The sequence below is a fragment of the Nyctereutes procyonoides genome, unplaced genomic scaffold (genome assembly GCF_905146905.1).
Source record: "Nyctereutes procyonoides isolate TBG_1078 unplaced genomic scaffold, NYPRO_anot_genome, whole genome shotgun sequence".
NCBI lineage: Eukaryota > Metazoa > Chordata > Mammalia > Carnivora > Canidae > Nyctereutes > Nyctereutes procyonoides.
Window position 1 is genome coordinate 4674640 of NW_026575128.1, and position 25457 is coordinate 4700096.

Sequence of the window (25457 nt, forward strand, 5' to 3'; positions counted from 1 at the left end):
ACGCGGCAGGAGTCGCTTCCGGCCGCGTCGGGGGTCCGAACCCGCGGCAGAGGAAACATGGAGACGATCCTGGAGCAGCAGCGGCGGTACCATGAGGAGAAGGAGCGGCTCATGGACGTCATGGCCAAAGAGATGCTCACTAAGAAGTCCACGGTGAGCGGGGCCTGGGCGAAGGCTGCGCCGGGGCCGGGCCCCCTCCCCCCTCCCCCCTCCCCCCCCCGCCCGAGGCCTCCGCTGCAGCGGCTGAGACCCCGGCCGTCGGCTCCGGCCTCGGGCGGCCCGTGCAACCTTCAGAACTGCGACTCACGGCGCCCGTGTCCCCGTTTGCTTTCCTCCAGCTCCGGGACCAGATCAATTCCGACCACCGCACACGGGCCATGCAGGATGTGAGTGTCCGGTTGGGTGGGGAGGAGCTGCGGGGGGGGGGCAGGGGACGGGGGGGCGGGGCTGACCCGCCGCTGTGGACACCGCATTGGACACGACCTGGCGGCTGCGGAGCCCCCCTACATCACCTCTGCAAACGGGGGACCTCGCATTCCTTCCATCCTGCGCCCCGCGACGTGCAGACCGCAGTTACGGGGACCCAGGCCCCCATCCCTTCGCCCCCCTCCACCTCTGATGCACCACCGGAGTGTTTTCTTCCTCCCCCAGAAAGCCCTTTTTGAAGTATGTTTAACCCACCAAACTACATTTGCTTCGTAATGGTTCCACCTCTAACTTTTAGGAAATGAATCCGTCAACAGGTTGGTTCTTGCTGCTGACTGATGATCTCCGTTCCTGCTTATATATTTTGTTTTTAAGATTTTAATTTTTTTTTTTCATGAGAGACACAGAGAGAGAGAGAGGGAGGCAGAGACACAGGCAGAGGGAGAAGCAGGCTCCATGCAGGGAGAGCCTGATGCGGGACTAGATCCCAGGACCCCGGGGTCACGCCCTGAGCCCAAGGCAGATGCTCAACTGCTGAGCCACTGCTGAGCATCCCTCTTCTGGGGGGAGGTGTGTTTGAAATCTGTTTAGAAAGGATTGAAAGACCAAAGTTCCTGATTTGCAGGAGATAATTACTATTATTAGGCCCTAGTTCCTTATTTAAATTCCCAAATCCAAAATGCTGTGAAAACAAAGAGTTTCTTTGTGGGTTGAGGAGGGTGGTGGTGTAATTACTTGGTGGCAAAATCTGACTTGATCTCATTTGGCAGCAAAACCTGATCTTAACAGATGAGCTGTTTATGGTTTTCATCCTACTTAATAAATAAGGCATAGTTTTTATTGCAGAATTATTAATCTGCGTTCCAGAGTTCAATACATAATATTCAACACCTTCCCCAATCTAAAAATCCCGAATTCTGAAGCGAATTGGGTCCCGAAAGCTTGCAAAAAGGGACTAGTACCTGTACTACCTTGAGTTTGAATCCATGGTAAGCTGTGAGGTTTTATTTCGCTTGTGCACTCAGTCAAGCTTTTTCAAATAGTGAAAGTCATCTTGGGCTACTCTCCTCTTTGAGAGTCCCGGGTGGGAACTGCTATTTGGCAGGGTGGCTCTCTGACTCTTCTAGGGAAAGTAAGGATCAGTAGTAAATATAGGAACACTCTACCTATCAAAGCATGTCACTTAGGTAGTCTTCATCTTGACCTTTTTTAAAAAAAATATTTTTATTTATTTATTTGAGAGAGAGAGAAAAGGAGCCGGGGGTAGGGGGTGAGAAGCAGGCTCCTCGCTGAGCAGGAAGCCCAACATGGGGTTCAGTCTCAGACCCTGAAATAATGACCTGTGCTGGAATCAAGAGGTCAGACACTTAACTGACTGAGCCACCCAGGTGCTCTAGAAAGCACAGGACTTTTTTTTTTCAAGATTTTTATTTATTGGGCGCCTGGGTGGCTCAGCGGTTGAGCCTCTGTCTTTGGCTCAGGGTGTGATCCTGGAGTCCCAGGATCGAATCGGAATCCCACGTCAGGCTCCCTGCTTGGAGCCTGCTTCTCCCTCTGCCTATGTTTCTGCCTCTCTCTCTGTGTCTCTTGTGAGTGAATAAATAAAATCTTTTTAAAATTTTGTTTATTTATTCATGAGAGAGAGAGAGGCAGAGACACAGGCAGAGGGAGAAGCAGGCTCCATGCAGGGAGCCTGATGTGGGACTCAATCCCGGGTCTCCAGAATCAGGCCGAGCTGAAGGCAGCGCTAAACTGCTGAGCCACCCAGGCTGCCCAAAAGCACAGGACTTTTAACACCACATCTCTCAAGGTTTCCCTGGGCTTTGACTAGTGAAACCTGTTGGTTGCTTAGCCTATAGTTGTAGAGATTACTTTGTTCTGATGGGTTTTGTGTTTGCCTTTCAGAGGTATATGGAAGTGAGTGGGAACCTGCGGGATTTGTATGATGATAAGGATGGGTAAGTGATAGTCACTTCTAGTCCAGGACTTAGTGCCCCTGAGGAGCCACGATTAGAGGACTGATTTTGTTCACTGTGTTCTTTGGATTTTTCCTGAAACTGCAGGTTACGAAAAGAGGAACTCAATGCCATTTCAGGACCCAATGAATTTGCTGAATTTTATAATAGACTCAAGCAAATAAAAGAATTCCATCGGAAACACCCAAATGAGGTATGGTACTCAGAAAGTATTTTTTTCCAAACCTGCCTGGAGAATGTACTAAAGGAAAGGTGTAAGGAGAATGGAGATGCAACATTCAGATGTCCCTTCAAAAGAACCTGCCCTTTAGCTGACATCCTACAACTCAAGTGCTTTCAGTTTCTGCCTCGTCTTTAGGCCAAGGCCGTACTCTTCCTGAGTAGCCCCAGCCAGTGACTGAGCACAAGTGAGTGTACTGTAGACTGACTTTTTCCATCCGGTGCAAAACTCTTGTAATGAGTAGTCTTTGCTCCACAGCTCCCTGTTGGGAGGATAAAGACTTTGTCTAAATCACAGTGTAGGCTCTCCCTGCCCAGTCATGCTCTCTCCTGTTTTTATCTTTCACAAGCATTACCCCTATGAACCCCTTGCACTCCTAACTCTGCCTTGAAATCTACCTAGGAGATCCAACTAACACAAAGACACTTTACTCACTTGAAATGATCATTACACTGTCAGGGTTTAGCTAATAGGCCAACTCTTTCATGAAATATCTTTGCTAGTCTACCCTTCCAATTAATCTTTATGATTTGATTATATTTTTATGACAATGAATATGTGCCTCACTATATTGTAATGGGATAAGAAGCAGAAATTATATCTCAATTATCTAGAAGCCTTTGAACATCTTGAATAGCTGACCAGAGGAGTTCTAGGGGGAAAAGGGAGCAAGGCTATGGCTGTAGCAGATGTGGAGAGGGATGGGCCATACATTATTCTGAACTTTCATGACTATGTAACTGGAAGGTTACTTGTTCCCTTGGGAGAAATAAAGAGGTCATCCATTTGGAGTGGGAATGAATTTTTATTTTTATTTTTTTTAAGATTTTTTATTTCTTTATTTGAAAGAGAGAGAGGAGAGAAAGTGAGAGGGAGAAACAAGACACCTTGCTAACAGAGAGCCTAACATGGGGCATGATCCCAGGACCCTGAGACCATGACCCAAGCTGAAGGCAGATGCATAACCGACTGAGCCACCCAGGCACCCTGGGAATGAGTTTTTATACATGTAGCTTTTCAGGTGCTATTATATATAGGTGGTAGTATCCTGTGAGTAGTAGAAGTTAGGTGACTCAGGTCAGGCAAGAGATAAAAAAGCTTGGGATTTAGATCTAAGAATTATAGATTTGATGTTGAAGCTATGAATAGTGGAGTTCTGGAAAAGAGAATGCAGAGGTAGACTCGGAGCTTCTCCACATGCCACACGGGTGTATTGATGACGATAAGGTACTTAAGTGCCAAGGAGCCTGGGAATACTTCTATCACAGAGGTCAAACGACAGCTCTAGGTAATGTCTTACTGAAGCTAAGCAAAACACTGGCATCAGCTGTGGTTGACTGATTAGTGCCAGGATTCCTGCCTCACCGCAGTAGTGGGAATGGAAATGTGGTCACAGGGACAAAAGTGGGCCATGAGGAAACAGAAACCTAGAAGAGGGAGTAGGCATTTAAAACACTGGCAGGAAAAAAGGAGAAACAAGAGGATCATAAGGGAGCTAAGGAATATGTATATGTTTAAGGACACAGGTAGAGAAAGGAGACTAGGAATACCAGGAAGAAGACCTTGAAGTTAGGGGAAAGGAGATAAGAGTGCTTTCTCATGCAAGCAGGAGTCTTCCCACCGCTTTGAAGCATCGAGTGTGGAGTCTTTTACCAACCGAGAGAGAAGACATGAGTACCATTCTGATGTGTTAACCTTATTCTGGCCTTGGTAGGAAGGTGATGGAGGAATAGATGGTTTTAAAAAATGATTGGAAGGATGCCCAAGATAAATTAAGAAAAAAAAGATGTCTAGTTATGTGAAAAACAAAATAAACACCTTGCATGTGCCTCTATGTGCTTGTATGTGCGTGTATTTACATAGAACAGTGGTTTGCAAATTTTGCTGATTATGTTTGAGTCCTCTGGGGATCTTTTTTTTTTTTTCCTTTTTTTAATTCTTAAAGATTTATTTCAGAGAGAGGTGCTGTGTGCAGGTGGTAGGAACAGAGGGAAAGAGAAACTCAGCAGACTCTGAGGCAGATGGGCTCTATCCCATGAGATCACCACCTGAGCCTAAACCAAGAGCTGGCCGTTCAACCAATCCTGCCACCTGGCGCCCCTCCTCTGGGGATCTTTAAAAAATATTTGCTATCTTCCCCCCCCCTTCTTATTTAATTGATATTGTTGAGATTTTTTAAAACGCTCCCAGGATCCTAATGTTGAACAAAATTTAGAAGCTGGTATAAACAGGTCTTTTAACAGCACTTAACCTATTTGCAGCAGAATTCATAAAGGGGGACTTTGGTTTTTCATTTTGTGTTTTTGAGTTTTTGTGAGCATGTGTTACTCTAGGAGTTTTTAATCAAACAGTACAAAGAAAGGAAAAGGGAAAAAAAGCAAGGTAATAATTGGATAATAGTAGTAGGCTCCTAATGAAAAATCAAGTCTAAAATGTCAGAAATCTAACTTAGTATATGGTCCATTTTTGCAACATTGCAACTCTTGTTAAAAATCCACCTGAATTTTTCTTTTTTTCTCAGATCTGTGTGCCAATGTCAGTGGAATTTGAGGAGCTTCTGAAAGCTCGAGAGAATCCAAGTGAAGAGGCACAAAGTAAGTAGCATTCAGTATTTCTCTCTAGTACTAACAAAGTGCAGGTTAATGACAGAGCTCAGATTTTCCCACAGAGCCCCAGAGAAATTCATAGCCAGGTTCTCTTGCTGGTTTTCTCGTTGCTGATTTCTGGGGTGGATTAGCATCCTAAATTGGCCTTGGACAAAATACTCGTTTTGTACTACCCTCGCTCAAATTCACTGACCTGGAAAACTGAGGTCTGTTCACTTCCCATCATAGGGAGGACATTTGGGGGAAGGACTGTGTCATGAAACAAAGAATTAGCGCATCCAAGAGAGTGGTCTTTAATGTCTGAATCACTGATATCTTTGATTCTTTCAGACTTGGTGGAGTTCACAGATGAAGAGGGATATGGTCGTTACCTCGACCTCCATGACTGTTACCTCAAATACATTAATCTCAAGGCCTCAGAGGTAGGGCTGGTTGGGGGAGGTGGCGGGGGATTGGGGAGAGTGGTTCTGATTCTAAGGGTAGGTCCGGACATCAGGCTGGGGTTTCTGCACAGAAAGCAATTAGACTATCTTCCTTGTGTTTTGTAACTGTTATGTAAATATAAAAGACGTAATGGGCTTTCTTGGAATGAAACAGTATACAAAATGAAAGTTTAAAAAAAAAAAAAAAAAGGACAGCCCGGGTGGCTTGACGGTTTAGTGCTACCTTCAGCCCAGGGCGTGATCCTGGAGACCTGGGATCGACTCCCACATTGGGCTCCCTGCATGGAGCCGTGTCTTTGTCTCTCTTTGTCTCTCTTTCTCATGAATAAATAAAATCTTTAAAAAAAAAAAAGTTTTTTATAGTGAATACAACAGTCCTATTTTTAATTTTTAAGTATTTCTAAAGATTTATTTATTCAGAGAGAGAGCAGTGAGCTCACGTGTGCATGCATGGGGTAGAAGGAGAGGGAGACAATCTCAAGCAGACTCCCGGCTGAGTGCAGAGCCTGTTACAGGGCTCAGTCTTACGGCCCTGAGATATGACCTAAGCCAAAACCAAGAGTTGAATGTTCAACCTACTGACCTACCCAGGCGCCCCTATTTATTTTTATTTTTTTAAGTAAACTCTATACCCAACATGGGCCTTAAACTCACAACTCTGAGGGATGCCTGGGTGGCTCAGTGGTTGAGCGTCTGCCTTGGGCTCTGGGTGTGATCCCGGGGTCCTGGGATTGAGTCCCATGTCGGGCTCTCTGCAGGCAGCCTGCTTCTCCCTCTGCCTGTGTCTCTGCCTTTCTCTGTGTCTCTCATGAATAAATAAATAGTCTTAAAGAAAACAGAAAACACAACCCTGAGATCTACCAACTCAGCCAACCAGGTGCCCCAAGCATATGTTTTTAGCGAATTTTATTGATTATTAGTGCAAGCATATTTTGCTTTTGTAAACAGGATATTTTTTTAAAAAAACTCACAAATACATATTGAACCCCTTTGTTAGGCACACATAGTACTAGGTATGTGAAAAATATGAAAACAGTATCTGCCAGCAATGGGCTACTTAGTATCTTTTATCAAAGGATTTGCAATTAAATGTGACAATCCCAGAAAGGTCACAGGAGGTGTATGATTAAGTCCCTCAGGAGTTGTGAGGAAATCTCCCAGAAGTTCGGTGATTGTACTTTAAGCTCTCTGAGGGCAGGTCCTGTATCTGTTCTCATCCGTATCCATGTACTTAGTCCAAAGATGCTCAGTAAGTGAGGACATGAGTGAACAAATGGCACTTTCAGGACCTTAGTGTAGGATATAGTGGGTGTCAGAGTCTTCAACTAAGTACCTCACATGTAGTTAGTGTTTAACAGGTGTTTCTGTAGCTTACTGTTTATTGATCTTTATTTTGCAGAGTTTATTATTAGTCTAATAGTCTACTCAGTGCAGTGGAATTAACACTCCAGGTAGTGTAGAAATTAAATGACAGGCAAGAAAAAGACTAAGATGAGCCAGATCTTGTTACTTTGTTAAAAACAATACTCAATTTTTATCTCATTTATTGGATACTGTAGTTTAACTTGGTGCACACCCCTACTGAATCTCTTTTCATTTCTCTTTTCAGAAACTGGATTATATTACCTATCTGTCCATCTTCGACCAGTTATTTGACATTCCTAAAGAGAGGAAAAATGCTGAATATAAGAGGTAGGCATTGCTAGCTTCTGGGCCTCTACTGCATTTGCTTAGAAGGTTAATGTAAAGATTTGATGTCAGAGTTCTGAATTTTATTGCCTAAAAGGACACAAATGACTTCCACGTTTTTTGGAGGATATGGATTTTGAATGCCATAGTTTTAAACATTTGTAATACTCTGGCTCTGGAAGAATGTGCATCTGTTGGCGCATCTGTGATCTTATGCCCATGCTGTCCTTAAACTTGTCTCATTGTATAAGGAAGTGTGATTCAGGGATCTGTGTCTTTGGAGTTTAACAAGAAAAAGATTAGAATTTCTCATTTTGCTTGAAGTGAGTGATGTGTATGTACTCCTGACTTCCTCTCTTTTTCTCATTTTCTTTTTACCTGAAATCTTGTATGTGAGATAATTAAGATTTTAGTATTTGAAATTGTATCATGAGAATAAAATGAGATCAGAAAGTTCAGAAGCAAAATGACAAAAAGTCCATTGCAAGCTTATTCTAAAAATTAGTATTATTTTAAAAACATATCACTGGGATTATGTTTTACAGGGCATAACACTATATAAAAAACACAAACTCCGCTTTCTCTATATTGCTTGTTCCTCTGTAGATACCTGGAGATGCTGCTTGAGTACCTTCAAGATTACACAGATCGAGTCAAGCCCCTCCAAGATCAGAACGAACTTTTTGGGAAGATTCAGAATGAATTTGAGAAGAAGTGGGAGAATGGTACCTTTCCTGGATGGCCGGTAAGCATCCGTGGAGTTGGGGAGAGGAGACGCAGGGGAATTGAATTAAGTATCTTACCTTGATATTGAGCCTCCACCTTAGGGTTATTAGATGCTGATCCCTTGGGATCAGTTGTGACAACAAGGTGTCCCCTGCCAAGTATGTCAGGTTTTCTTCCCATGCATACTTTGGAATGAGATTTTGGAATGAAATTTTTCAGGGCCTCCTTGCCATTGGCTGACCCCGGATTTTCACCAGCTGTGTCATTACTGCTGTGTGGTTTCTGTTGATCAGAAACTGAAAAGATTATATGCTAGAAATCTCTACCATGTGTTTTCACTCCTGGTGATAATATTTGAGTTTTCCTGAACTCTCAGGGAGAGAATGAACCATCTTGTCTTTGGCTCTGCTCATAACAGGAATTTGATTCATAGTCACATAATGTGTATAAGAAAAAGGCTAGCCACCACCTGGTAATGTAGATAGATGACTCTCTTGCCTTCATTCTAAACCTGGGTCTTACTGTTCTTGCCAGAAAGAGACAAGCAGTGCCCTGACCCATGCTGGAGCCCATCTTGACCTGTCTGCATTCTCTTCTTGGGAGGTATGTTTTCTTTAGCACATGTACTGGTCTCACCTGTTCATTCCTGAAAGGAACTAGGCATCTACAAAGAATGTGGAAAGATTAAAAAACAAACAAACAAACAAACAAAAAACAACAAAAAAAACTTACTACTTTGAAAACTGTAAAGTAATTCAAACTATTTTAAAATATAGTGGAGATGACTACCAGTGTGATTACATATGAGCTTGACCACAGAGTCAGTTCTTGGAGAGCTTAAGCTTATTGCTAGGTTTTGGCTTTGGAATGTATGGTTTTGCCACAGCTTCAAGAACACCCACACACCAGCCTGCAAAGACCTAAGCTTAAGGCATTTGTTGTTTCTCAAAATCTTAAATGGATGAAATTGTAACTTGGCTATTTTTTATATAGGAGTTGGCCTCCCTGGGTCTGGACAGATTGAAATCTGCACTCTTAGCTCTAGGCTTGAAGTGTGGTGGGTAAGAGACTGCTTTTTCTATCAGAATTGTCCCATTTTGTGATGCGTTTGCACAATAACCGACCCTGATTCCATTCTTTCCATTGCTTCGCAGTGCAGGAATATGCAGGCCTATATGGTAGAGTAACTGAAATCCTTTGCCACTCCTGTCTCCTTAGGACCCTAGAAGAGCGAGCCCAGAGGCTCTTCAGCACCAAAGGAAAGTCCCTGGAGTCACTTGACACCTCCCTGTTTGCCAAAAATCCCAAGTCAAAAGGCACCAAGCGGTGAGTAACTGGGGTGCCACCTTTGTGGACAGTTTTAAGATTTTATTCCCATGCAGAATTCTTACCACAGCAGCCTGTTTTATCGCTGTTATGGATTCAGAGCAATTCACTTTGTCCTTTTTCTCTGCAAATTTAGAGTGTGCCATCATTGTTAGAAACCAAGGACAGTCTGTGCTCCAGTGATTGAGAGCAGATGAAGTCTAATGTTGAAACTGCTCTGGGTACTTGTTCTTATTCAGTAGATCATGGAGGCTAAATAGATTAAAAAAATATTTTTCTAAGTTTATTTTTACTAATGACAATTGAATCTTTTTTATGATAGTCACACACACAGAGAGAGAGAGAGAGAGAGAGGCAGAGACATAGGCAGAGGGAGAAGCAGGCTCCATGCACCGGGAGCCCGACATGGGATTCGATCCCGGGTCTCCAGGATCACGCCCTGGGCCAAAGGCCGGCGCCAAACCGCTGTGCCACCCAAGGATCCCGAATCTTTTTTTTTTTTAATTGAAGTATAGTTGCCACACAATGTTACATTAGTTTGAAGTGTACAATGTAGTGATTTGACAACTCTGTACATTATACTGTGCTCACCACAAGCAGACCTACTATAGATCACCATATAAACCTATTACAGTACCATTGACTATATTGCCTGTGCTGTACCTTTCATCCCTGCAGTTGAATCTGTTGTTGAGCCACATGCTTGTACAAGATATTTTTTTATGTGCTTTTGTAATCCTTTTTTTTTTTTTTCAAGATTTTATTTATTCATTCATGAGAGAGAGAGAGAGAGAGGCAGAGACACAGGCAAAGGGAGAAGCAGGCTCCACACAGGAGCCCAATGTGGGACTCAATCCCGGGACTCCAGGATCATGCCCTGGGCCAAAAGCAGGCACCAAACCACTGAGCCACCCAGGGATCCCTGAGTGCTTTTGTAATTCTTGCAACAACTCTGAAAAGTAGTTGTTCAAGACTCAGAGAAGTTATGAAATGTGCCCACCATCTCATAATTAACTAAGTAGCAGGGTCAGGATTTGGGCCCAAGTCTGCCTGTCCCAGAGCTTGTCTCCTGTACCACAATTCTTTTGTAAGTTATAATGCTAGAAATGTAAACATCTTGATATATATTATATTTTCTAGAATGAGGTCAAAGAGGAATTTTCCATGCATTCCAAGAAATAGCCTTAATAATTCCGTCAGTGAGTCCTGAGCTGAATAGAGCATTTGCTTTCACAGCATGACATTTGTCACATGCTTATAGTTTTTTTTTTAATGCTTTTTTTATGCTTATAGTTTTTAATGGACTCTTGGAATAAGCATTCCCAGACACAGATAAGGTATTGGGTAAAAGAATCCTTGAATGATACAGCTTGTTTCTTGTTTCCAGAGACACTGAGAGGAACAAAGACATTGCCTTCCTAGAAGCCCAGATCTATGAATATGTAGAGATTCTTGGGGTAAGTAATGGACTTTGCTGAGAGCTGTCAATGCTGCAAGGTACGGGAATCAGACGAATGTGAACTTGTGGGGTTTTTGTTTTTTTTTTCCAGGATCAAAAGTGGAAGGGTAGGTGTTAAACTAGGTGAGAAGAAAATAAGGTTGTCTCAGGGTACTTGACTGTTCATTGAGGCTGCGTTCTATTCAAAGATGCCTGTTGTCCCAAGGTTGCCCAATTTCCATGAAGCCCAGCATAGAGCATAAACTCCCCTCTCAATGTAGTATCCAGAATGGTGCAGGTTCTGTGCCTGCATTCCAGAATATACCTAGAAGTTCCCAAATATACCTAGGGGATGACCTAGGAAGCAGACATTCAAGGCAAGTAGGAAAGAGTCTACTCACAGCAGGCTTTTCAGGTATAACTTATGAAAAGGCATTACTACTTGGGGATCCCTAGGTGGCTCTGTGGTTGAGCGTCTGCCTTTGGCCCATGGCATGATCCTGGAGTCCCGGGATCGAGTCCCGCATCGGGCTCCTCACATGGAGCCTGCTTCTCCCTCTGCCTGTGTCTCTGCCTCTCTCTCTCTCTCTCTCTCTCTCATGAATAAATAATAAAATAAAAATGTTTTTTTAAAAAAAGAAAGAAAAGGCATTACCTACATATTTAGAAGATAATGAGGAATTTGCTAGGACTAGAGTGTTAGTGGTACAGAGCTGGCTATGAGCTGCTGCGTGAGTATTCTTTCAAGAAAGAGCTGAAGGGTGGGTTGGGAGTGGAAAAAGACCACCAGAACAGGATGCTTATCTCAGAGAGAAAGGAGGAGGAGGACAAGGGAAATCACTCTTTCAGGGAAGAGAAGATAGAAGGGAGGGCACCACCCAGAGAAGACGGTCTACAGAAGACCAGCCTTCAGAGTGTCTGCTTTGTACAGTTTTCAACTGCTGAGAGCCTTTTCCTTTACAGATGCTCAGATGGCATTTTGAGCGGATGACTCTGGCTCAGATAGCTTGTTTAAGTGTCTTTGTCAGTTGCCATGGATGTTTGCATTCTGCCCTTGTTTAAGAACCATGCATATAATAGCTATAAATTGCTATTAAACTAATCACCTGTTGGTTCCCAACTGTTTCAGTAAAGGGCTTGCTAGATGTTGGACCTTGGGAGCACTGATACTCTCCACAGTGAACCCCAGCTCTGCTAGTATGGCAGCAATCTGATTTGCTAGTCCTCTGAGGATGATTGGGAGGTTAATTTGTACCCGTGACATAAGATGGGCCCGCTACTTTCTCCCTCCTTCGAGAGCACTTTGCTATCCCTGCCAGGAGGTGGCACTACTCTAGACTTCTGGCCAGAATGGTTTTCAGAAGTTGCTCTTATTATGTACTGATAGGATTTTTACTATTACCTCATCATTTATCAGTATCTGTTGGTTTCCAGACATTGTGCTAAGTCCTTGGATACAGTAGTGAATATGACCTGCCTCTTGACCTTGAAAAGGCCACTTTGTGGTTGGGGGAGATCAATGATCGCAGCACAATGTGATACATGCTGCAACACATTGAGACTGAGTTTTCTAAGTAGAAAGAAGGAGAAGGAATGTCCTAGGAAGAGAGAAAACAGGAAGTGTGGAGGTAAAACATCACGGAGAGAAATTAGATATTAGGCAATAATGAGAAGAAAGTCAGTGTGTGTGGAGTGTGCCTTATAATGGAGGGAGTGGTTAGAGAATAATTTGGAGAATTACGTTGGAAACTTGCACTTTTTTTTTTTAACATTTTATTTATTTATTCATGATAGACACAAAGAGGCAGAGACACAGGCAGAGGGAGAAGCAGGCTTCCACCAAGGAACCCGATGTGAGACTCGATCCCAGGACTCCAGGATCATGCCTTGAGCCAAAGGCAGACACTCAACCTCTGAGCCACCCAGGCGTTTCTGCCCTTTGTTCTTTAAACAGTAGAAAGACAAAGTTTTTTAAGCGTAGTGTACCATTTGATTGGGGTTTGGAGTTTTTTCTTAAGCACTTAAATCTGGGAACAAAAAGTTGGACTGGAATGAGGAGGGACTCAAGGCAAGTTAGAAGGTTGTCATGTTGGTGAGGAAGGAGAAGAAAGGACTAGGTAAGGACATACTTAGACAGAAAAGCCTTTTGTTCACTGTTCTGCGATAGTCCACGGCCTCAGATGAGTATCTTAGGCAAGTGACATAAAACCTTTGAGTTTTTCCTTCATGATTAAGGAGAGCCTATTGATCAGGGAATTTTGATATGAAGACAGGATTTTCCCTTATTGTACAAGTAAGAGAACCGTGTTCTTGGAAGTGAAGGGGCAGCAGGGCTTGTAGGAAATTGCCCTTCTTGTTCTGCACTACTTTTCTCTGACTTCCCTTTTCATTTCTGGACCTGACCTAGGAACAGCGGCATCTCACACATGAAAATGTACAACGCAAGCAGGCGAGGACAGGGGAGGAACGAGAAGAAGAAGAGGAAGAGCAGATCAGTGAGAGTGAAAGTGAAGATGAGGAGAATGAGATCATTTACAACCCCAAAAACCTGCCGCTCGGCTGGGATGGCAAAGTACGTTCCAGCACTACCGCCTTCCTTCCCACCACCCATATCGGAGGGCAGATGCAGACACTAATCTAATGCTGTTTCCTCTCTGATTTCTTTTAGCCTATTCCCTACTGGCTGTACAAGCTTCATGGTCTAAACATCAACTATAACTGTGAGATTTGTGGAAATTACACATACCGAGGTCCCAAGGCCTTCCAGCGGCACTTTGCTGTAAGGAATTCAGACCCATTTCTCCTGGAAATTGAAGTATGAAACGTGCAACTTTCAGAGAGGATAGGGACAACCCAGGAGGAGCACTAGCATCCAGAGCTTAAGAGAAGCAGGAAGGAGCAGATCTAAAGTCAAGCATGTGGCCTTTGGCACCATGCTAGCAGCGAACGATGCCTGAGACAGTTTCTGGAGGCACTCTGCCCTCTGCTAGCTGAACCATATTTCTATTTGCTCTTGCTTGTTCTTCTCCCATTTTACCTTTCCGCCGGCTCCTTAGACCGTCCTCTGCCTCCTTGGTCGCTCTCTGCCCGCTGCTAGTACGCAGGACCTAACAAAGCCCTGACTGCCTCCTCCTTTGTGTCTTGAAGGGGCCTTTGCCTCTTCCTATTTGAAAAATAGGAACTCACAGGGTAACATTTCACAAGCAGTTCTTGAGACCAGGCATTATCTGGGCAGTACTCCAGTAAGTGCATTCACCCTTGTTTTGTTTCTGCCTTTAGTTCTGAGTACTTTTACAAATTGGGAATTTTACAAATGGAAAAGATTTGCTGGACCGAGGATAGAAATCATATACGAAGTCCTTTCTCAGACATCCGTAGCACTAACTGATCCTGGGCCTCTTCTGTTGAGCCCCTAGGTAGTCTCTGAATTTTTCTCAGTATTCCTTCCAGTGCATTGGGATTGGCATCCACACTAAAGCCCATGCCCTTTGCCATCCCCGAGCCCAAACTGTCAGTCTCCTTGCTCATACCTGGTACGCATTCGTCTCCTTTACTTCCAGAGGTGATGCTAACCTGCCATCAGTAACGCTTACTCACACTGGTGGTGGCGGCTGCGTGGGAAGTCACTGGTTAATTAGAGTTGTGGTGTTTTTCTGTGGTCTGGACACAGGTTTTGTCTGGACTATTACTGGATCTGGACCTAGAATCTTGGTTTGAGAAACTAGCCCAGTGAGGAAAACCGTGCAGTGCTGCTTTGAAATACAGCCTCTTATCTATCAGCCGTGGCCAGCTGTTTACGAACGTGAGCCACAGAAGGAATGCTGCCATTAGGTGGAGTCTTTTGTGAAGGGTCAGGTTATGGTTTATGAATGGAATGGAGTTTGTGCCCTGTATTCAGTTGCTCCCATTTCACCTGGTTTTTTTGCTTCTCTCTCTCGCAGGAGTGGCGTCATGCCCACGGCATGAGGTGTTTGGGCATCCCAAACACTGCCCACTTTGCTAATGTGACACAGATCGAAGATGCTGTCTCCTGTAAGTATGTTTTATTTACCGTGCCCTAGGCGCCAGATCAAGTGGCCACTCCTACAACTCACTGTTCCCAATGCCCTGCTGTACCCAGGTCTAGGGGCAGCAGCTTGTGGATATATACAAGCGTCTAGTCACACTAGAACTACATTTTTCAGGGCATGGATTGGTCACTCTACTGATTGTTTCCCTATTGAGGAGAGCCCTGTGCTGTATAAAACAGGCCTTTGAGCTGGGCCTTTGAACTCCTTAGTGTGCAAGATTTTGAGTGAATGGATATATATGTTTTTCTGAATTGCCGTTAATGGTTTAGAACAGCGGCTATTAAAGGGAAAAATAGAAATGATCCCAATAAGCTTACTTCTGAGGTGACAGGGCAGATACACAGAAATGGAGGTAGCAAGGTACCTTTTGCAGGAAGAGCGGAGTGTGGAGCACATGTCGGGAAATGTGTTTATTATTAAAGCACTTGGGGACCTCAGTCACGCTCCTGTCAGCCTGGCTCTGGTAGTTCTTCCGGCCATTCGCATCACCTTCGAAGGCTTTCTGTTCTCTCTAGTTTCTTTTCTCTGTCGTGTTTTCAATTCCAGCTGCCTAGACTGAAAAGAAAGGAGTCCTACCCCTCTGCTTTGTGAAATTTCAGGCAGCCCCCCTTGGGTTCATACCACACTACTCAGCTGCTTGGCCAACTGACTCCATTCCTTAGGCCACTTCTCCTGGGCTTTTCACGTCCATTGCAGAGCCAAATTAGAAATGAGCTTCTAAACGTGGTGACTGCGTTTACTCATGGTGAGCATTGAGTGACACAGAATCGTCGAGTCTGTATATTTTATGCCTGAAACTAATAGAATGCTGTATGTCATTATACAGTTACACTGCAGTAGTATCAAAAAAGCCTCCCTGATCCTGATTTAGCCTTTGGATTCTGGGGACTTTTTTATTGAGTTTTTTGTGTGTAGTCAGCTTTGGGAACTTCCCACTTTCTTCTTTCCTTACTCATTTACAAGTCAGGATCGTCTAGTATCTCCAGTCAGAATTACAGTATGTTTCATTATCGATTCATCCAGTTAGTTTCTAATTTACTTTTCATTTTTGCCCTTCACTTTGTTGGGAAAAGAAGATGGTAATGAAATGTCTATAACCATAACAGTGTATTTTGAATGTAGTCTTATTTTAAAATATTTTTTCCAGATGTGTCCCACCAGTAAGTAGGTCATAGTCCATTTTTTGTGTGTATTTTTTTACATCCCGCAATTTGCCTGAGTTAATTTATTACTTCTGATACCTTAGATTGATGTTGACATCATTTTAAGCTTGCAGTCATGGCAACTGCTAAAAGAAAAGTGATATTTTTTGTTCGATGTTTGTTTCATGGTTAAAGTAAATAGAAGTAGGCGATAGGTCATCCTTACCTGGTTGCTGTTTTCAAAGGAAATGATGCTTGTGTATCTACATTGATTTTAAGATTGGCTCATGGTTTTACTCTCACATCCCACCAGAGAAAGATTGCGTTTTTACCACTTTTTTTTTTTTTAATTGAGCATTGGATTAAGCAGCGTTCCTGGATTCTTTCATACGGATGGTAGATAATGCTTTTAATGCAGTTATTTATCCTATTAGAATTCTATTCAGAAGTCTTAGGTTTAGGGATCCCTGGGTGGCACAGCGGTTTGGCGCCTGCCTTTGGCCCAGGGCGCGATCCTGGAGACCCGGGATCGAATCCCACATCGGGCTCCCGGTGCATGGAGCCTGCTTCTCCCTCTGCCTGTGTCTCTGCCTCTCTCTCTCTCTCTCTCTCTCTCTCTCTCTCTCTGTATGTGACTGTCATAAATAAAAAAAAAAAAAGACTATGCACTCTTTAAGATAAAAAAAAGAAGTCTTAGGTTTATGTTTGTAAATAAAAGCTGCACTTCTTGTTTACCTTTGAATCACTTGTCAGGTTTAAGGATCAAAACCGTATTTATGACATAAAACAGATGGGATTACATGCTACATTCTTTTCTGTCATTTGAAACTGTTTATATTTAAATAGAGATTACTTCTTTATACAAAGGGACCAAGCTGAAAAGATTCTCCAGTTAATAACCCATACAGTTCCTTGATTTATTATAATAAAGTGGAAGCCAAGTGCTTCATTTCTCTTCTGTTTTATTAAACTTTTTCCTGCTAATACTTTCTATAATCTTTTTTTAATCCTTTCTTAAGTGTTTAGATGAAAACATTCTTCTCTTTGTTTCTTTATTATTTTTAATACAGGCATTTAGAACTAGGTATCATTCTTTTACAAGTATATTAAGAATATCCATTATTGGGATGCCTGGGTGGCCCAGTGGTTGAGCATCTGCCTTTGGCTCAGGGCCTGATCCCGGATTCCCAGGATCGAGTCCCACATCGGGCTCCTTGCATGGAACCTGCTTCTCCTCCCTCTGTCTGTGTCTCTGCCTCTCTTTGTGTGTCTCATGAATAAATAAATAAAATCTTTTTAAAAAAAAAAAAAAAGAATATCCATTATCAGGGTGCCTGGGTGGCTCAGTTGGTTAAGTGGCTGCCTTCGGCTTAGATCATGATCCTGGGATCAAGCCCCATGTCAGGCTCCCTGCTCAGCAGTCTCCTTCTCCATCTGCTCCTCCCACCTGCTTATGCTCTCTCCCCCTCTGTCTCTCAAATAAATGTTTTTTTGGAAAAAGGAATATCCATTATTGATACGTTATATCTAAAGCTTAAAGATGTTATTTCTGGTTTTTAAGAGATTGAAGAGTACTTTTAATTATAGTTGGTTGAGCATGTTTTTTTTTAAGATTTTATTTATTCATGAAAGACCGAGTGAGGCAGAGACATAGGCAAAGGGAGAGGTGGGCTCCCTGCAAGGAGCCTGATGGCGGGACTTGATCCCAGAACCCCGGGATCTCACCCTGAGCTGAAGGCAGACACTTGACCACTGAGCCACCCAGGTGCCCCGATTGAGCACCTTTTAACTCTATTTTGTTTATTCCTGGTTTGTTTTTTGGCCCATTAAATACAGACTTTCTACCTTTACGGTATATTGTATCTTTGTGTCCAAGTATATAGCCTGATTGATTAAAGATTTTCTAACACCTAAGGAAAAAAAAAAAAAAATATATATATATATATATATATATATATATATATATATACACACACACACAATCTTTTTATAGTGTTCAGGTCCTTGATACTTATTTGTTTCACATTGTGATAGGGATATGTTGACATTCTTGGTTATAATTAAATTCACCTATTGCATTTCTACCAGGTTTGTATTTATTTTGTGGTGTTTCAGTCATATAAACTCAATATTGTATTATAGTCTTATTGGCTATTCCCATTTTCTTTTTAAAATTCTCTTTATCTGATAGCTTTTCTGTTGTGATGGACTTAGACCATTTCCCCATTATCAAAATTTTGGCAGCAACTGTGGGCCACTTTTTGCCCTAGTCATCAATATTCACCATTGTATAGGCCTCTTAAACCTTTTACACTTCATTGTATTTGATTTATTTGTATCTAACTCCTTTGCTGGAAAAGTTACCTTGTTTTTTGTTAGGTTTCTCATTTACATGGATTAAAGAGTAAACTTGTATCTGTTCCTTTTTGGTTGATGTTTTTTCTAAAATTTCTAACTTTGAGGGTTTAACTAATAGTTTATTTCTGTTACTAATTTTTATTAGTTATTAATATATATTATTTGGTCAAATTATGTATAGGAGGTGATCAGCATCTTTTCTCTACTGCCTTTCAAACACCCTCACCACATAGGTTTTTTTAAAGAGTTCTCATCGGGGCACCTGGCTGGCTCCGTTGAAAGAGCATGTGGACTCTTGATCTCGAGGTTGTGAGTTTGAGCCCCATGTTGGGTGTAGAGATTACATAAATAAATAAATTTTTTTAAAAATAGAAATAAAGAGTTGATCATTAAGTTGATTTCAGGAAGAAATGTCGTGGAGGCTCTCCTTGGCCATACTGAGACTTTAAAAAAAAAACTTATTTTTTCCAGAACGTTGTTGGCAGGTTCATCATTCTTTCATTACCAAATTATTTTCAGAATCTCTCTCTCTTTTCTTTTTTTTCTTTTCTTTCTTTTCTTTTTCTTATTTATTTATTTATCTTTTTTTATGATAGTCACACAGAGAGAGAGAGAGAGAAGAGAGAGAGAGAGAGGCAGAGACATAGGCAGAGGGAGAAGCAGGCTCCATGCACCGGGAGCCCGACGTGGGATTCGATCCCAGGTCTCCAGGATCCCGCCCTGGGCCAAAGGCAGGCGCTAAACCGCTGTGCCACCCAGGGATCCCTCTTTTTTTTCTTTTCTTTTTCTCGGAGTACAAGCTGGAGGCTGGGAGAGGGGCAGAAGGAGAGAGAATCGTAATCAGACTATGGCCAGCCTGATGCAGGGTTTGATCTCCCAACCCTGAGATCATGACCTCAGCCAAGAAACTCTCTGGTTTCCTTTCAAACTTTCATAGCAGATCAGTGGTTGTATACAAACGGGCTCCCACTAGATTTTGACAGACTTTATCCTAGGTGTCTCACTAGTAGTAAGCAATTAATTACTGAATGGAGGTTAATTCTATTATGGTGTCAAGTTTTTGTAATTTTTCATTTCCTGTTGGTGGTATAATTTTTTTTATTAAACCTGGATTCTCGGGGCAGCCCAGGTGGCTCAGCGGTTAGTGCCTGCCTTTGGCCCAGGGCATAATCCTGGAGGCCCTGGGATCGAGTCCCACATCGTGCTCCCTGCACAGAGCCTGCTTCTCCCTCTACCTGTGTCTTTGCCTCTCTCTGTGTGTCTCTCATGAACAAATACATAAAATCTTGAATAAAATAAACCTGGATTCTTCTCTCTCTCTTTTTTTTTTTTTTTTTTTAAGATTCTAGGTAGGGGCACCTGGATGGCTCAGTGGTTGAGTGTCTGCCTTTGGCTCAGGTTGTGATCCTGGGGTCCTAGGATCGAGTTCCTGCAGGGAGCTTGCTTCTCCCTCTGCCTATGTCTCTGCCTCTCTCTGTGTGTCTCTCATGAATAAATAAATCTGAAAAAAAAAAAAAGATTCAGGAGTAGACATCTTAGGAATTTTTGGTTACCAGGAGGAAAGCCTATTAAAATTAACTGTGCATGCCATCCACCCTCATTCCAAGAATATGCTTATTCGGTTGTGCTTTTCTCCATACATACACCTTCTCTACTTTCTTATATCTTTTCACCTGCGTTCTCATGAGGGAAGCCCTAGCTCTGCTGTGATGTTCTCAGTTTTCAGAGCCGACTGTCATCCAGCTCCATCAGTGTCTTAGTGTCCCTGCATGTAGTACTAAGGAGAGGTGGAAGGTAGGTGCAGCTGGGTCCACTGCCATCTGTAGTCTAGTCACCTGGTTCTCCAGTAGTGTCAGGATAAAGAGTTGCTTGTTAGATACAACTGTTCCTTCCAGAACACCTGGAGAAGATGTGTTCCCTAATAAGGGGGTGGATAGGGAAGTAACCATTGGCATAGCTTTTATGCTGGATTTACTTAGTGGTCTTTGTTTTAGATCTTTTTTTTTTTTTTTTTAAGATTTTATTTATTTATTCTTGAGAGAGACAGAGAGAGAGGCAGAGACATAGGCAGAGCGAAAAGCAGGCTTCGTGCAGGGAGCCTGATGTGGGACTGGATCCCTGGACCCCCGGGATCATGCCCTGGGCCGAAGGCAGATGCTCAACCACTGAACCACCCAGGCATCCCTGTTTTAGATCATTCTGTCGAAGTTTTTCTTTTGGGGTTTTTAGCCAGGAGGGAGGGATTCAGCGCTGTCATTTAAACTATAGTTATTTTTTTAACCTAACTTTTAAATTTAATTAATTAATTTATTTTTTAGAGAGAGAGTGCGTGCAAGTGGGTGCAGTGGGGGCAGAGGAAGAGGGAGAAAGAATCTGAAGGAGGCTCCATATGTGGAGCCTGATGCAGGGCTTGATCTCAAAATCCTGAGATCATGACCTGAGCTGAAATCAAGAGCCGGACACCCCTATTTTTATTTTCCTTAAGTTGAAGAAAATATAGCTAAGAAAGAGCCCTGTGATGTTGCCACCTGAGAACTCCATGATTTAGGTGGGTGGTCACCATTAGCCAATGTTCACTAGGTATAAATTTAGCTAACTGATAAGCTAATAGCATCAAGTTCAGTTACCACCATGTTGTCTAGAATAATAGCATAAGAAATTTAAACTTTTTTTTTTTTTTTTTAAGATTTTATTTATTTGGGATCCCTGGGTGGTGCAGCGGTTTGGTGCCTGCCTTTGGCCCAAGGCGCGATCCTGGAGACCCGGGATCGAATCCCACGTCGGGCTTCCGGTGCATGGAGCCTGCTTCTCCCTCTGCCTGTGTCTCTGCCGCTCTCTCTCTCTGTGTGACTATCATAAATAAATAAAATTTTAAAAAAAATTATTTATTTATTCATGAGAGACACAGAAAGAGAGAGCGGCAGAGACACAGGCCAAGGGAGAAGCAGGCTCCATGCAGGAAGCCCGATGTGGGACTCGATGCAGGGACTCCAGGATCACTCCCTGTGCGGAAAGCAGGAGCTAAACCTCTGAGCCACCCAGGGATCCCCAAGAAATTTAAACATTGTAACGAACTCTATGGACATTGCCTGTGAGAGCAGTGGCTTTGCTAAAATACGATATCCTGTGTCTCTGGCTTTTTATTGGGTCAGCTAGCTCATCAAAAACAGGAAATTCAATTCTTCACTTACTCTTAAGGAATCCACATTGGTGCCCAGAGGTGATCCCATTCTTTTCTAATTGTTTTCAGATCCTTCTGAAGAATAATATCCCCCTTACTACTCCATAGTTGCCTATAACCATTTTCTTTTCCTTAAAAAAAAAGTCAAGACAGCCAAAAGAAAAAAACAATCACTACAGTGTTTCTAATCTCCAATACCACTCTGGATTGGATTCCTGAGTGACTGGACATAGAACGTGGCAAGACCCTGCTCTGACTCCTCGTAGCACACGATAAATTTTCTGTTCGTTGGTGATGTGCATATTGTCTGGGCCTGAAGGCATCAGCTAATTTGAAGCAATCAGCAAGGAAGGAAAAGCCGATGAGACCAGCATCTGTACACCAGGCACAGAGCTAAGCATTTTCTCATATTCTTGTCTCCCCTGTTTCGTCCCTGTTAGAATTCAACTTGCTCTCTATGGAATTTCTTCTGTTCCTGTCAAGTTTTTTTTTTTTTTTAATATATCAAGTTTTTATTTAAATTTTAGTTCACTAACACAGTGTAAAAGTAGTTTCAGGAGTAGAATTTAGTGGTTCATCTCTTATGTTCAACACCTAGTGCTCATCATAATATAATCTTCTCAAGTTTAGAGTTGCTCTATTTAGTGGGAAATATAGATGCATATAGGAATCAGTATTCCTAATGTAGTATTTTATCCTCTGTCCCTCAGTGGACCTATCCTAGCTGTTCTATGTGGATCTCTGTGCTAAGAGTGTACCTTCCAACGCCAGTGTTACAGAGTTGGGTCTCTTTTCTGGATTAGTGCCTGCCCTGCCTTGTGTTTGTGTGCTTGCCCCCTCTGAAGCTATGGTCATTTCTGGAGGCATCTGCTCCTTTTCATCTTTCCCAGGATACTTTTACTGAACTCTCAGAATTCTTGTTTTAATATCTCCAGTGTTTGCTCAACATCTTATCTTTCAGATTCTTTGGCCATGATATTTCACCTTTTTTTTTTTTTTTCCTCTGAAGCTTTTGAAATCTGCACACCAGGCTTTAAGTAAACATACTTGACCATGCCTAATGTTCCCCTTCTCTTCTGTATTGAACTTTAAAATCCTAAGGTCACTTTTTTCCATAATTCCCGTAGTCGAACCAAATTAACTTCTTTCTTTGAGGGTATATCAGTTCTGTAAGAAGTCTTTGGTTATATTTAGTCCAACTTTTCTTTTACAGCAAAGCAAAGATTATGGTAAGTTTTGCCATGGAAAGCGTTTAGTCTGTAGAACTGAAATCCTAGTCTGGGGCAGGCAAAAGTCTCAAGGGCAGGGTCATCCGGGGGATCTTAATGGGGACAGGGATGTTATAACACTTGTTTGCCTGATGGATACGCAAGCCAATCTTGTTTGCTGCTCATTTCTCGTCCTGCAGTGTGGGCCAAGCTGAAACTGCAGAAGGCATCAGAGCGATGGCAGCCTGACACCGAGGTGGGTGCTACCGTACTGTTGGGGAGAGTGTCAAGTGACTGCTCCCTCACGCTGTAGAAGGGAGGTGAGAGGTGGTCCCCGGTTCACTGTAGTAGCGAGTATTATGTGCCAACATCTATAAATTGGCTCTTGATGTGTAAGCCAGAATTATTTGTGATATTAAATGTGTCTTAACACAGGTTGTATTGAAATTTTGAAGTGGCAAGCAGGACTATCCAATGTCTTACCCTGCCGTGAGGATTCATAGGCTAAGAAGTTGTGAATCCATGTTATAGGTTAGGTCTCCGTTGAGGAAAGCATCTAATGAGGTGATCTTGTCTCTCTCAAGGCAGGGAGGCATCCTTGTTGATCTTGAGATAGCTATCTCAAAGGGCAGACTTCAGAGATGAGGAATGACATGTATATGAGGGGTGGTAGCTGTTCCTTTTTTTTTTTTTTAAGCAGCAAAGCTGTTTAAAACTAATATAACTGTAATATAAAATTTCAGTGTATTAAACTGTAATATAAAATTTCAGTATATTAAATAAAATAAAGGGGAATTACACTGGAAATGAGGAAGCTCAGCCTTTTTGACCTCCCTTTCAACCCCTGAGAGGCCTCTTGGGCAGGAACCTAGGGTTCTTGGGAATCATTTGAGAGCTATTGTCTTCGGTCACACTTTCTCAACCAGCGTTCATCATCTTAGACACAGAGAGTGATTTGAATGGACTCTTTTCTCAGGTATCCCAAGGAGAGGTCATAAATAGTATTATCCTAGATGCCTGGGATGTGTTCGTTCGTGACACACAGGGGTGCCTTAGAGCAGTCAGGTTTGATTCTCTTGCAGAACCCCAGTTAAGAAAGGCTGTCTTAAAAAAAAAAAAAGAAAGAAAAGAAAGGCTGTCTTGTCTGAGATGAATACCATGAAATCAAGCCAGGGTGAGCTCAGGTACCCAGAGGCTGGTTCCAAACATTTCTCCCAGGAGGTATAGCTAATAATGTAATCCTCTCCTTTCAGGAAGAATATGAAGACTCCAGCGGGAACGTGGTGAATAAGAAGACCTATGAGGACCTGAAGAGACAAGGACTACTCTAGTGTTCAGGGATGTAGCTCAGCTTCTGGGCTTGCCCAGGCTTACCTGAATTCTCCTTTTTCTATTTCTCCCAACCAAATGCTCCTTAAAGACTCTCCTACTTAGTCTTAAGGTCTAGCGTGCGTCTTGTGAAAACCAAGGCATGCTGGCAGGTTGCAGGGCTGAGATGTGTTTTATCTTTGTTTTATATTAAAAGATTCTGTCAGAAAATAAACCCAGTCCTTCTTCTGAATGTGTCTTGTTCGAAAGCCCAGGATTATGGACTCAGTCCTTTAGTTCTTAACACTTACCCACCTCCTTCTTTTCTTTCTTTCTTTCTTTCTTTCTTTCTTTTTCTTTCTTTCTTTCTTTCTTTCTTTCTTTCTTTCTTTCTTTCTTTCTTTCTTTCTTTTTAAAGATTTATTTATTCATGAGAGACACAGAGAGAGAGGCGGAGACACAGGCAGAGGGAGAAGCAGGCTCCCCCATCGATCCTGGGACCCCAGGGTCACACCCTGAGCCGAAGGCAGGTGCTCAACCACTCAGCCACCCAGGTGCCCCCCCCCCCATCTCTTTCTCATCAACTTAAATAGCAGTTAAGGTTTGATGAGCACTGGTTATGTTACATTTATTATGTTAGATCTGATCTGACACCTTTCCCCAGACCTGTTTGGAGCAGTGACCCCAAGTGTGCAGCACCCCAGGATAAGCCCTGACCTTACTCGAGTCGGCCAGGTATACACGTAGGAGACAAAGATGGGGAGGGCGAGCCAGGGCCTCTGCTGCGGACACGACTGTGGCACCAAGATTCGCCTTCTTCATTTGCATAAAGGAAGGAGTTGGGCTGTTCTGGAATGGGCCTGCAGCCCTGCTCCTGCCCCATGCCTCAGCAGCCTGACACACAGTGGCTCTGCGACCAGCTGTGACCTCACCTGCCTCCCCTTCGGAACAAGTCCTTGGTAATCCTACCTGTCTGCTGCTTCTGCAGGATCCCTACTTGACTAAGAAGTGATTAATCAATATTCTTATGCACTCCAAACTCAGGTGGTCAAGATTTGGGTGGTGTTGAGTAGCCTAGGGGAGCCTAGTAGACCTAGGGGAGCCAAGGAGACAGTGATCTGCCACCAGGAACATCTGCTCCAGAACAGGATTTTCCCGGAGGCCTCCTCTGGCCTGCAGCACTCAGACCCTCAGTTTGTCTATAATACATCCTCTTGTCAAAATCCCAACTCCAGAACTGGCACTGTCCCTCACACTCCTCTCTTGCCCCAGTCGTGTCCATGGCAGTCAGGTCTTGCCACCCCTGCCTTTGTGGCACATCACTCTGGGTTGGTGTTTCC

General features: G+C 43.0%; 1 protein-coding gene across 1 annotated transcript; it reads left to right on the forward strand.

The window, feature by feature from the left end:
* Nucleotides 1–24370, forward strand: SF3A3 (splicing factor 3a subunit 3). Its single transcript, XM_055342015.1, has 17 exons — nt 1–153; nt 339–386; nt 2332–2384; nt 2490–2595; nt 5144–5216; nt 5559–5650; nt 7281–7363; nt 7967–8105; nt 8621–8689; nt 9080–9147; nt 9305–9412; nt 10800–10869; nt 13258–13422; nt 13519–13629; nt 14792–14882; nt 23010–23065; nt 24063–24370. Exons 1-17 carry the CDS (start codon nt 58–60, stop codon nt 24138–24140), a joined length of 1506 nt encoding a protein of 501 aa, XP_055197990.1. The 5' UTR covers nt 1–57; the 3' UTR covers nt 24141–24370.
* Nucleotides 24371–25457: the final 1087 nt, after the last annotated feature.